General features: G+C 36.4%; 1 protein-coding gene across 2 annotated transcripts in view; it reads right to left on the minus strand.

Moving 5' to 3' along the window:
* ATF6 (activating transcription factor 6) overlaps positions 1 to 14,090 on the minus strand; it is a 248,846-nt gene that overhangs the window by 196,346 nt on the left and 38,410 nt on the right. For both annotated transcript variants that reach the window (XM_081491627.1, XM_081491629.1), the window contains exons 8-9: positions 2,848 to 3,033; positions 1,698 to 1,789 (exon numbers count right to left, since the gene is read on the minus strand). In XM_081491627.1, coding sequence (XP_081347753.1) covers positions 1,698 to 1,789; positions 2,848 to 3,033 — 278 coding nt within the window. The remainder of the gene's footprint in view (positions 1 to 1,697; positions 1,790 to 2,847; positions 3,034 to 14,090) is intronic.

Below are 14,090 nucleotides of genomic sequence, written 5' to 3' on the forward strand. Positions count from 1 at the left end.
CTTCTCGACCCCATGGACTACAATCTACCAGGCTCCTCTGTCCGTGGGATTTTCCAGGCAAGAGTACTGGAGTGGGTTGCCATTGCCTTCTCCTATACTAACAATAAAAACCATTATTTTCCATCATGAAATTATTCATCTTTATATGTTGGCTACTTCATATGAGAGTATCACCATTAGTTCCCTTGAGAGAGAAATTTTGGAATTATGTTTACTTTCTCTCTTTTCTTCCTCACGTTCCACACTGTATTCATCATCAAATTCCACAGGGTTTACATCATAGATGTACCCTGGGATAGTCCATTCTTTCCATCACCATAGTCCAAGTTTAGACTCTCATCTACTGCTTTACATATATCAACAGAATCCCATGTGGTCTCTGTCAATAGTTTCTCCTCCATCCAAACCATTTTCAATACCACCCTCAGAGTCATTTTAGTCGTCTTCCTAAGATACGAAACTGATTATGTTACCCTCTGCCTAAAAGCCCAGGAATGACTGGTTTATAGTAGCACTGCACATAGCAGCATACTAAGCCCTTCATGATCTGGCCACACTTATATCACTAGCTATATTTCCTCACACACACCTCCACATACATACAATGCACCAAATTTTTCACTTTTTTTTCTGAACATGTCAGCCATTTCATAACTGTGCCTTTTACCATGCTGCTCCCTCTGCATGGTCTGCCTTTCCCATACTTTCCACCAGGCAAACGATCATCATACTTTAAGATTCAGCTTCCTCTCTGGGATTTCCCTTATCATTTTGGCATTCAACAAAAGAAAATGCTTTGAGCATCTTTCATTATGACATGAACCTTCTCCTCAAGGAATGCATATTCTCATTTATATTCTTTTAGTACTTTGTTCATACTGATGTTATGACATTTATCACATTATGCTATAGTCATCCTTTTACATGTCTCTCCTCCCAGCTGGATCATGAGATCTTTAAAGGCATGGCCCCTGTCTAATTACTCTTTGACTCCTCAACATCTAGGATGCTGATTTTGTTCATGTGTAGAGTATGCCATGGTTAGTGGGAATCTGAAAAAGATGATTTTTAAGATCCCTTTGAATTATAGTATTCTATGATTTCAACATAAATGCAGCATTTCTTAGTTGTGATTTAGCTGAAAACCTGTATCAAATACAGCTAGAATGCTTAAAATATTTATATTAATTCCTGTTCCAAACCTACTGAAGAGGAAACAGAATTACTGCTCTAGTTAGGGAAGAAGTGATTCAAGTGCCTTATAATCACTGACACTCAAGTATCATAGTATTAAGGGAGGTAATATTATAATTACATTTTAAAGGTAAGTAATTGAGGCATAGAGATATTAAGTAACTTGAATAAGACAACAAAGTTACTAGGCTAAGTGGGGAAGCTAGGATTTGAACTCAGTCTAATTTCAGGGCCCATGATCTTTCTCAGTTCGGTATTCTGCTTTATCAGTGCTCTGTTTAATAACATAAGGCTTCCTTCATTTAAAAAAAACATGAACTTTACTTTCTGCCAGACCTACATGAAGAACAAGAAAGAGGAACCAATCTTTCTTCTGTCATCTTGCCTCTGAGGAGGAAAAAACAAATCCATTTTTCCCTAGCTTGTGACTAGAGCAAAAATAATAAATAATAAGAATTCAAATTTCTAGCATTAGTATCCAAAACAAATATCTATACACTTACCTCATGGGTCCAAAGTTCAGTATTACAAATGCCAAAACTATCATCACACAGATAGCTCTTCGCTTCGGACTAGGAACTTTAAGCCTCTGGTTCTAAAGAAAATGATCATATTAAATATAATTGAATTACACATCAGTCTCACAAAAAGCAACATCTAAGATAATAACTCTCCTCTTTACCAGTTATGAGAATGCTTAAATGAAAACCAAAATGCAAATATGAGGAAACAGTACTTTTCAAAAGACTAAAGCAGAGCCTTTCAGAGATAGAAAAATGAGAGGAGTAGGAGAGAAGAAACATAGCAACCCTTGTTGCAGAGGCCCCTTCACCCAAAAGGAAAGAATTCAACAATTTTATGTTTTTATGAATCTTCAAAGAATCCAAGGCACTGTACTTTAGTAATTTGTCTCTCTCTTAAATCACTGTTTCCAGTAACACAATGGAATATTCCCATGTGCTCAGGGCAAGATGGAAAGAGCAATGTAAGAAGCCAGTCTCCAGGGAATTCCCTGGCAGTCCGGTGGTTAGGACTCCATGCTACCACTGCAGGGAGCATGGGTTTGATCCCTGGTCAGGGAATGAAGATCCCACATGCTACACTGCACAGTCAGACAAAAAAGTACCATTCACTAGGCAGAGGCATCTGTTTGGTTCAAGAAAGCACTGCGATAGGAAATTCTGAAAGCAGCAGATTTCATGAACAGAATTGAGATGATTAGCCTCGGGACGCATAGCAACAAAATACAAAGTATAGTATAGTGGTTGGGTGAACTGAGAACACATTAAATTTTTAAATTTTGTATTGTTTACTCTTTTAAAAGGGAAGACCTAGTGGGACTACTTAGGAGACTTGATGTGATTCATTTAGTCAAAAAAAAAAAAAAAGAGAGAGAAAGGGTGCTATGATAATAAGGGAGAAGAAAGCCAGGAAAAGGAGACAATTTTTGTACACAGCTTGAGAGGTACAATTCAAAAGCTCCTCTTTCCAACACTTTATCCTTACTACAAATGTTTTTGGGCTTATTGTGCCTGCCTTTTCCTATTATTATTTTACAAAATTTAACTTAAAATGTAAAATTTCCAATTGCTTTATCAGGAAAAAAGAATACTTCAACCCATCATCTCGGCTCTGTCACTAACTAGCACTCACCTCTGATACAACTTCATCCAGTTGCCGCTTCAGTGAACCATTCTCTTTCTTCAGCTTCTCATTCTCCAAAAGGGCTGCCTTTAACCTTGCCTCTAAGCCTAGCATGTATTCTTTCTTCTTCTTGCGGGACTGACAAGCTGACTCTCGATTTTTAATCATACGTTGCTGTCTCCTTAGCACAGCAATCTAGGAAAAGTTACAGTAAATCAAAAATAGTTGGATTTTAGAATCAGATCAGTGAAGAATATATTGATTTTTATAATTATCTTTAAACAAATTGTTCAAAAGATCGCTTACTGGTTCTTTAAAAAAAAATACTCAAATGAAAGAAACTGAAATCAAATGATTAAATAAGGCCTTCTAAAACCTGTTAAATGATTCCTTCTGGTGTTTTCATCAGAAATAAGACTTATTTATTGATAGATAATAAATAAGATTTATTTATTGATCTTCCAATTTTCCCTTTAGAAATACTATATATATATGTATACATACAGCTTTAATCTATATCACAGGCCCTGAATTACTTGACTGTTTTTCAGAACCATCTATCCAGTTACTTACAGAGCCACTTCTACTGGTAGAATTAACATCACTTCAAATTCACCATGTGCCAACTGAATTCATTATCTCCCCTCTACCTATTCTTTAAAATCTATTGATCTTCTGTCAATGGTATCTCTCAGGATATAAAGAATGGTGTGACTAGTAACCTATTTTTCTTTCATTTCCTAAATTTACTGCCTCTCTCAACCTCTTATTTACTCACTAAATATGTATTGAAGATATACGAACAACCAAGTTAATTCCAGTGAAAGTGTGCCTGTCATTCCTTCTTCTCTAATTCCACTGCCATTCTCCTAACGCAGGCACACATTAACTCATCTCCAGACTACTGCAGCAGCCTTCTAACTACTTCAACTGGCTTCAAGCTCCTTCTGTCTACCATTTTTAAGATAACTTTCTTCTCCTAAAAACATTTTAATCTTGCTACTCCATTGCAAAAGCAAGCTAGTCATGTATTTTACCTACCCACCTTTGCTTTCAAAATCTTCCATAATGTGACCACTCTAATTTCCTAACTCTACAGCTATTCACACCATACCTTTCAATCAAGGTTATTCCATGATCTTCACACACATCTAACTTGTTCCTTTATTCATACTGTTTGTTCTGATTTAGAATGCTATCTCCTCTACTAAGCTAATTCTAAGGACCATCCAAACTCTTAATTATGATAGACCACTTGGAGTTTTTAATATTGTCTGAATTACTTACACCTTATAATTCAGAAGATACAGCTGAATGCTCTGTTTCAAAAATGCTGACTTTTTCCTCTCTTTTCCTAGATTTTATACCTTGGAAGCCAAAACTATGTGATATGACCCACAATATCTACCATAATCAAAACTTACTGACCAAAATTATTTTTGTCATATTTTCTAAACAAAGATGTGAAACGTGTTTTAGCATTAGTCTATTTCAGAATGTGACATAATTAATGTGAAAATTAAGTCCATAAAAAGAACCAAATAATATTAAATTTATTATTGTAAGTATACAGATGACAGAATTTCTGACTTCTCTGTTTTGTAAAGGACTTTTAAAAAAGTAAACATTTTACTGTGGCTGTTTAATAACTTTTACTGAGATACATAAATAAAATTAAATAATTTAATGCTGATTCTTTTGAAATAACAACGCAATTCCCACCCCATACTACAGTTTCTAGAAATAGAGGTATACCAAATCCAACTGAGCAATCAGAATCCATAAGGAAAAAAAAAAAGAAAATCCCCAAGGAAAAGAAATATTACATGAGATGTCAAAAAGTGTATCTTTCCCCCCTTTTTTTTTCTTTTTTAACTGAAACTTCACAAGAATGCTGACTTCCATAATCATCAATCCACAAAATTTCCCTGTAGCATAACTATCCCACTCTTCAATAATGCTAAACACCACACACACAGAGCAGTGGCAAATCATGATGGATTTAATTATTCATCAACTTCAAACTATCTTCTGGCCAATGCCACTTTGTTCAATCTACTATTACTCTTAGTTATCTTCATTGTTACTGAGAATGCCAGTGTCCCTAATTAATACTTAACACTAGAGTGCTGAAGTACACAGAACACTGAGCAAGCACATAAAAGAGAAGGTTCCCAGATGGAAGAGCTTATACTAAAAGTCGGATAAAAGGTAACCTTACTTTAAAGGCGGATTAATGTATGGACTCTGGGGAGGCTCACAGATGGCACACTACTTAATAAATTTCAAACAGGATTAGGGATTTCTATAAACAATAAAAGCACCTGCATATTATACAGCATAAAGTTTCAAAGGCTGTCAGTGCACATGCCTCATACTAAAAAAATGAAAACCACCTGTAGCCAAATATTCATTTCTTCCCATAGAAAGAGATAACAATAGTTCTGAAAATGCAGTAAATACTCAGTATTACCAATAAATACAAAGGATGAATACAGTAAAAATATATGAAGTCCAAAGGAATTTCCAAACACAGAGCTCCAACTGTACATCTCAGCAAGCTATCTTCAGCTAACTGAATAAAATATTTAAATTATTCTGTATTTTCGAGAGTAAAAACAATAAAATTTTCATATTAAACATACACATATTGTTTGTTTGACAGGGGAGGATATTAAAAAAAAAAAGGACTATCTGTAATTACTGTTTTGTAAACTGATTTTTTTCACATACAAGATATCATGATCATCTTTGACATGCCATGTGAATGGCAGCACAGTATTTCAATTATATTGATGTTCCATAATACATTTAATTAATCTCCTCTTGTTGAAATTGTTATAGTTTTCAAGATTATTTAAAATAAGGCTCATCATTCGATACTGTTAGAGTAGAAGAATCAAGGCTAGAATTTAGGGCAGTTAATTTCAAGACCAGTGCTACTTACACAACAGCTCCACACTGTTTTTAAATACAAAACAGGAAGTCCTGCATTACAGTAAGGAACTCTAAACGCAGGGAACTGTGTGGTTACTTTAATTATGTGCCTGTTTGAAATTAAAGGTTTATGGAACTGCTTGTATCTGGAAGTTTACCCTCCTCTGTTAGCAGTCTACAAACATAAAATCAATACTCTGGCCCATTAATCAATTGACACATCTCCCTGTGGGCATATAAGATGATTCAGCATGATTGAGATGAGAGAACAGCTAGCCAGTCCCTGCTTCTGATCATCCTGCCTTCAGACAACTCTTTCACCAAGCATTATGCCTTGGAAAAGTAGAAAAATACTCTCCCTTCAGTGCCACTGTACTATAAAACATAGTGTTTCATTATTAAACATTCATTTGACTGTAAGAAAGACTCTCATAAAAGGAGAACTTTCACAAACGGACAAATACTTTTTGAAGGTTGGATCAATTTAAGAGTCAAAATCCAAAGTCTCTTTGCATTATGTTTCATTTTAAGTTACTGATAAACACTACAAGACATGTTCTTCTTACAAATAAAATAGACTATTTAGACCCTTGATTCTGTGACATTGCTAAAAAATGAACTTCAAAGTCCTGAATGGCTATGAAGATAATAAAATATTTTACCGCTAAGAAATATATCCCAACATCTCACACAAGCTCAAGACAGATCAAGTATTGGTAACATACAGGTAAATGAACCACTAGGTGACTATACATCTATCAGTTCTAATTCTCATTCTGCTGAATCTTTCTCTCTAAACTGATGTATAAAGCAAACACTGTCACTGATTAACCTCTTCATTATATCAAACAAAACTTTATTCAATTAAATAAAAAAGAAATAAATTTTGTCTACTTGAAATTGACACTTTAATCCTCTAAAGGTCTCATCCAATCCGAAAACAAAATGGCTCTAGTACTGATGTTAAACATGTGTGCTTAATTACCATGTACCACAATAACAACTACTGTATCATAAAATATGGATGCTATTAACTTTGCTGTTTTATCTGACCCCAGACTGTTCAAATAAAGTCAATCTTTCTACTTTGTCTCACCAAACTTAAAACCATCTGCTTGAATTTTTTTTCTTAATTAAGAGAATACATTTGTAGAGAGAGAGAAAAGGGGAACAGCAAGTTTCAAGCTATGGATAATTTGAAGTTGGCACTGCATCAGGGCTGCCTTGAAAGTAAAGCCTCATTAACGGAGCACAAAGTAATGACAACAGTGCTGAACTGAGGGAAGGCCAAGGCTTGAATCCTAACTCCATTATCGCAGGTCATATGACGGAGGTGAGGATCAAATGAGTAATGGACATGAAGGCTCTCTGTAAACTGTAATGTACCCTACACATGCCATGCTGTGCTAAGTTGCTCAGTCATGTCCGACTCTGTGCCACCGCACAGACTGTCGCCCACCAGGCTCCTCTGTCCATGGGATTCTCCAGGCAAGAATACTGCAGTGGGTGGCCAGTTCCTCCTCCAGGGGATCTTCCAGACCCAGGGATCAAACTCATGTCTCCCGTGGCTCCTGCATTGCAGGCAGATTTTTTACCACTGAACTATAAGTTTCACTAAAAAGAAATATCCTGCAGCTATGAATAAACTGGGTGAGGAAACAAAAATTCTTAATTCCATCAACAATGTACCTCAGAGATACTCTGATAAACTGTTCAACTAAAGTAATATTGCAAATATCTGCTTTCATTCCAGCTCTTATTTTTTACAGATTTCAAATATTAAATATCAGATTAAAACAAAAACAGACAAAATCGGGAAATCCCATTTAATTCATACAAAAGCAGAAAACCAGAGCCTAAGAATAAAAATCTAATTCACACTTCTCCTAAGATCCCTCAGTCTGCTCCTTATTCTGTATTTATCAGGACTCTCATTTGCCTGAGAAGGCCATTAGGAGGTTTTACGCACTTACAAAGTGTCTGGTATATACCACTTCATCAATATCAGCCATCTAAGTAATATGGCCTTGACTGAAATATTTAACCAATTGATTCATTCAATGGTAAAATGGGAATAAACCCCACTTTACAAGGATTTTGAGAGAATCAAATAGGACTACGTGAAAATAAATGTAAAGTACTTATCAAAACTATATTAGAAAAGAGCTGAACTTCTCAGAAGCGTCAAAAAGAAAAAGGCTATGGAAATGCTCCAGATTAAAAGAAGTCAAAGAGATATGACATCTCAATGCAATATCTGACCCTACAGGGATCCTATATTGGAGGGAGAAAAACTCAAGTGATAAAACTGTCATATTGACAGCTGAATAAAGTATTTTACAAACACAAATTTATGAAGGTGATAACTGTACTGTGACTTCCCTGGTGGCTCAGACAGTAAGGTGTCTGTCTACAATGTGGGAGACCCGGGTTCAATCCCTGGGTCGGGAAGATCTCCTGGAGAAGGAAATGGCAACCCACTCCAGTATTCTTGCCTGGAAAATTCCACGGACGAAGGAGCCTGGTAGGCTACTGTCCACGGGGTCGCAAAGAGTCAGACACGACTGAGCGACTTCACTTTACTGTGGGTATGTAAGAAAATATCCCTATTCTGAGGAAATACACACTGACATATTTAAGGGTAAAGAATTATAAGGTATATAACTTACTGTAAAATAGTTCAGGAAAAAAATGTGTGTGTGTGTGTGTACATGTATATATATATATATATATATATATATATATATATATATGCAGATGTATAGATAGGCAGATAAATAAAACTAACTGATAAAGCAAATGTGGTAAAATGTTAACAACAGGTGAATCCAGGTAAAGGCACATGGGTGTTTTCTGCACTAGTTTTGTTTTTACAACTTTTTAAAATTTGAAATTATTACCATATACAAGGTCTGGTATACATGTACACACACACACACACACACACACACACACAAGACTGCAGTACAAACATAACACTAAGGAGTTATAGGAAAAGAAAAAAGAACTTTCCTTTAAAACTCATAATCAAGGGTGGTAAGAACAATAGAAAATGTTAACCATAACAGGTTTAATCTTTGAGTATTATTTGTTAACCATCTTTAACCAGTCAAAAGTTCTCTTCTGTTAACAATTAATATTCTTTCACACATTTGTAGAGCAATAATGTTCTGGAGAATACACACCTTCAGGACTATATAGCCAATGATACTTTCATTGAAATAATTTGTCATTTTCCTTTGTAAATTATCTATTCACTTATTTTGTCCATTTGATTGTTGGGTTAACTTGCATCTTTCTGATTTGTAAACACTCTTTATATACTAAAAATTGTTTTTAAAAGACTACAAAAACTTGTACATGAATTTTCAAAGCAGCATTATTCCTAATAGCCTAAAAGCGGAGACCACCCAAATGTCCATCAACTGATGAATGGATAACCCAAATGTGGTATATCTGAAAAATGGACTATTATTTGGCCATAAAAAGGAGTAAACATTGAAATATACCACATAAATGCATCTTGAAAAATATTTTGCTACGTGAAAGAAGTCATACACAAAAGCTACATCATATATAATTCTATTGATATGAAATGTCCAGGATAGGCAACTCCATACAGAAGGCAGGCTTCCCTGATAACTCAGTTGGTAGAGAATCTACCTGCAGTGCAGGAGACCCTGGTTCAATTCCTGGGTCAGGAAGATCTGCTGGAGAAGGGATAGGCTACCCAATCCAGTATTCTTGGGCTTCCCTTGTGGCTCAGCTGGTAAAGAATCCACCTGCAATGTGGGAGACCTGGGTTTGATCCCTGAGTTGGGAAGATCCCCTGGAGAAGAGAAAGGCTACCCACTCCAGTATTCAGGCCTGGAGAATCCCATGGACGGTATAGTCCATGGGGTCACAAAGAGTCGGACACAACTGAGCAACTTTCACTTTCCCTTATACAGAAAGCAGATTAGGAAGTAGCTGCCAGGGGTTGAAGAGGATGGTGGATGAGGAAAGACTGCTAACAGGAATGGAGTTTCTTTTTAGGGTGATGAAATATCCTAGAATTAAACATTAGTAACAGTTGCATAATTCTGAGAATATACTAAGCAATCATTAAATAGTACATTTTAAAAGGGTAAACTCAGATTTCCCTGGTGGTCCAGTGGCTAAGAATCCACCTGCCAATGCAGAAGACACAAGTTCGATCCTTGGTCCAGTAAGATTTCACATGTGGCAGGGCAACCAAACCCATGTGCCACAACTACTGAAGCCCAAGCACCCTAGAGCCCATGCTCTGCAACAAGAGAAGCCACCACAATCAGAAGCGCATGCACTGCCATGAGAGAGTAGCCCCCACTTGCTGCAACTAGAGAAAGCCTGTGCATAGCAATGAAGACCCAGCGAAGCCAAAAAATAAATAATTTTTAAAAATAAAAAGATAAACTCCATAGTATATGAATTTTAGTCCAACTAAGCTATTAAAAAACCCCAAGTAAACAAGGACTTTCATTCACCTCAAAAGGCCATGGAAGGCAGAAGCTAAGGACTCTCTTTCCAGACAAATGTACATGCATACAAAGTATTACAAGCAATTATGCAAGGAACAGAGTGAGGTGAAGAAAAGAGAACTTGTTTATGGAAACACTGAAATCTATCGATGGGTTCCATTAAGAAACCCTGTGACTGTCTTTCTTACACATTTAAAGTAGAAGAACAAATTACAATTTCCCCTAGGGTGAAAAACTACATAGCTTCTGACGCTCCAGTTTCAGTTCCAGGAATTTCTCCTACAGATATACTTTCACATGAACAAACTGAAATAAGTACCAAGTTATTCAATGGAGGAATGTTTACAAAGAAAAAAACCCCACAAAACTCTTAAATGATTATGACAGCTGTATGAGATAAGACTACCATGCACCTATTAAAATAATAAGAAAACTTTTTATGCACTGCTGTCAAAAAATCTCTAAGATATACTGAGAAGAGTGACATGCAGGACAGTGTTCATAGTATGTTACCATTTCCATAAAACAGGTAAATAGGTAAAAAGATATATTCTTATATACTAAAGAACTATCTCAGAAAGAATGCACAAAAAACTGGCAACAATGATTGCTTCTGAGCAGGGAAACAAAATGGCTAGAAAGCATCTAGGTCATGGGAAGACTGCCTTCCTAAGAATGCGTCTCCAGGGGTAGTTTATAGGAAGAGAAATCAGAGAAAGGACAGAAGCATTTAATTATTTATTAAGATATAAATCAGCATCCCTCTAAAAATAATTATTTATTAACCTTATCAAGATGCTAAACTGAGAAATAAAGGATAAAGAATGTTAAAGTTGCCATGACATAAATCTAACCTAATGCAACACATCAGGGAAAAAAAAATCTGTTCACTTCTCATTCCAAAGCTACTGTAACCACAGAAGAGATTACTTGCCAACGTCTTTATTCAGGATAAATTTTTAGGAGCCCCAAATCTCCATCTAAAAAGGAACTGAAAATATTTTAACAAAGCACGTTTTTCTTTTACGTGCAGAGTGTCTGGTAGCAGCAAAGCCAAAAAGTAGTCAGCACAGAAGTAATTTCTTTACTAGAATCTGGATAGCTTTTCAGATCTCTACATCTTCCTGTTGAATTTGTTCTGATGGATTCCTCTACTTTATAGCCTAAAGAAATATCATGATCTCAATGTCTCTGTTGCTTAAGAATTTAGTTACTAAAAGGTTCATTATTTATTCACTATTTATCTTCTTAGGTCTAAGGTAGTCACATAATTCAAGGCTATTCAGCTCACACTTTGACCTAACAGAGTATCTATTTGTGGGTTTACAGACAAAAGAAGCATCTTGAATGTTCAGTAGTTGCACTTTTTTTTTTCCTGAAATAGAACACAGACACTCTCCATCTTTCTAACAGTTTCTCTGCACTGCTTTGCATTGTAAACAGATTGTTTTAGATTCATACTTTTCTTGGAAGCTACTCCTTTAGGGAGTACCCTGTGAGTCCTGCTACTACACATCCTCCTAGGTAAGACAAGAATACAAAGCCCTGACCACTCTTTACCCAGGCCATTTCTCAGGGTTGACCTTGAGAGATGAGGTAACATCTCCCTCTGGACAAGGAGGAGGCCTGCTTACTGCTTGCTGTAAATGTAGTCAATTCCCAACTTCAGCATTCCGCCACTGCAATAAAGGAACACTGTGTGTACAGCACCATCTGGGCCAGTATCACATCACCCCCTTGCTGACAATACTAATAATACCTGAATTCTTGAACTTAACTATGTAACACTGTCCCCACAGGAAAGAAACACAAAGTTTCAATTTGGTATGTATGCCAAGGGAATCCCCTTCACACCATTCTAATACCCAAGGCCAGTGGAAAGGGATCCCCCAGCACCCACATTCTCATGATGGCTCTAGTGACCCAGGACAGGGACTCCCAAAGGGAAGGGACTGGGATGGAAGGAGTCAAGGTCACTAAGTGAAGAACAAAACAGAGGGTCTAAAGTAATAAGGGGTTTGGAAGATGCTCCGTGGAGTGAGTGGACTGAGAGGAAGACCTGCAGCCTCCTGTCAGCATAGCCTGTGCCCCTTCATCAGTCTCCCATCTGATGTTACTGCAAGTTCTGAACTTGTTTCTGATCATTTTCTTTCCATTGTTTCCACCAACTGATTTCTGTTAAGGGTTTTTGCTCCATCTTGACCCACTCGCGGCATTTAAAATAGAATTTCACCACTCTTCTTTTCCTGCTCTGGTGTCCTAGTAACCAAAACAATGTTGTAGCTCCATAGCCTTAAAACTAGGACCATGATGTCTTGTGAACTTTATGGAATTATAATGGGTAAGTGGAAGTATTCAATGCAGATTTAAACAGATTGCTGTTTCCAAGCCCTCGGTTTGATGTTTGGCAACATTCAATAGCACTTAAAAGAAAGATAAGCATGTTCTCCCATGAAGGCATCTTTGTAGTTCCAAGATTACCATTTACTAAGAAACTGCTTAAGAGAATTTCTACACTGAAATGAGAGACCATGTTCATTTTTTCCATCAGGATCTGAGCCAAAAACCAACCATATTTCTTGAAGACTTAGGTGAGGTTTCCAAGAGTTAAACAGAACAGATTTACCAGCAAAAGGCAGGACGAGTGAGATTATAATTTGAACCAGGCAAACTGTTTCATAACAGAAAATGTGGCAGTTAATGTAGTTTGCAGAATATGGTATGCTAAAAATGCTACTTTATGGCAGGAGCAGACCTCTGGAGAGTGAAACCAGCCAAACGAAAAGAACAAAAAAGGTAGAAAAAAAGAAGCCATGTCAGCAATATAAAGCCACAAAAAACTGATACACTTTTTTTTGGTACCGAATTACAACTTTTCCACCACATTTTGTGGTTTAAAAACACACAAAAAATCGCTTGCTGAAAAAGTTTTCATTTTGGCCATTTTGAATCGGGGTTATACTAACTCAAATTTATCCTAATTTAATAGGACTTGAGTCTAACAAACACACACACTGTTGAGGTCACAGGAGACTACATATGTGAGCAGATCAAAGTTTTCTGCAGCTCCTTCTGGAACAGATTTATCCTGGGTTCCTGAATGGCTTGCGCAGCTGATAGAGGACAGACTGATGTTTCTTAACTTGAAATAAACATTAAGTCAAAACCTCTAACAGAAAACTCATACTGAAAAGGTTTGGCTCACTCCCTGATGTGCTACTAGTCAAGAAAAAACAAGCACAAAAGTCTCAATGCAGGTTGACTAGAAAATGTATTCTAATCGTCTTTACGTCTCTTGCACCAGACATACAGTACTTGAATCTTTCTTGTATAACACTGTCAACTCTGAATTTTTAAAAATAATAAGAATGCTAGTCAATAATTATTGCTTTTTAAAAAAGCTAATACTTGTTGGTTCTACACTTTCTCATCTCACACATCCCCCAGTTTTTCAATGTTGACTGCATTATTCACCAAATTTGCAAAGCACTCAAAGAGTTTAAAAGCAAAACAGACATAGTCTTTCACATCAAAGAACTTCTAAAGGATGTCTGGCTAATAGACCGACAAATAATTAATTGAAATGTTTATAAAGATTACAGAATGTGTGTCAGTGACATACAATGATGACTGCCAACATTAAGATGCTCATTATTCAGATATTAAGCCTAGAAGAAAAACAATGATCTCTTCTTGTTTTTAAATAGAATTACTGCATCAAAAACTCTTAGAAGAAAATTTTTCTATAACTTGGGCTTCCCATGTAGCTCAGCTGGTAAAGAATCAGCCTGCAACGCAGGAGACCCCAGTTTGATT

The sequence above is a fragment of the Giraffa tippelskirchi genome, chromosome 5 (assembly GCF_054371585.1).
Source record: "Giraffa tippelskirchi isolate mGirTip1 chromosome 5, T2T-mGirTip1v1.2.pri, whole genome shotgun sequence".
NCBI lineage: Eukaryota > Metazoa > Chordata > Mammalia > Artiodactyla > Giraffidae > Giraffa > Giraffa tippelskirchi.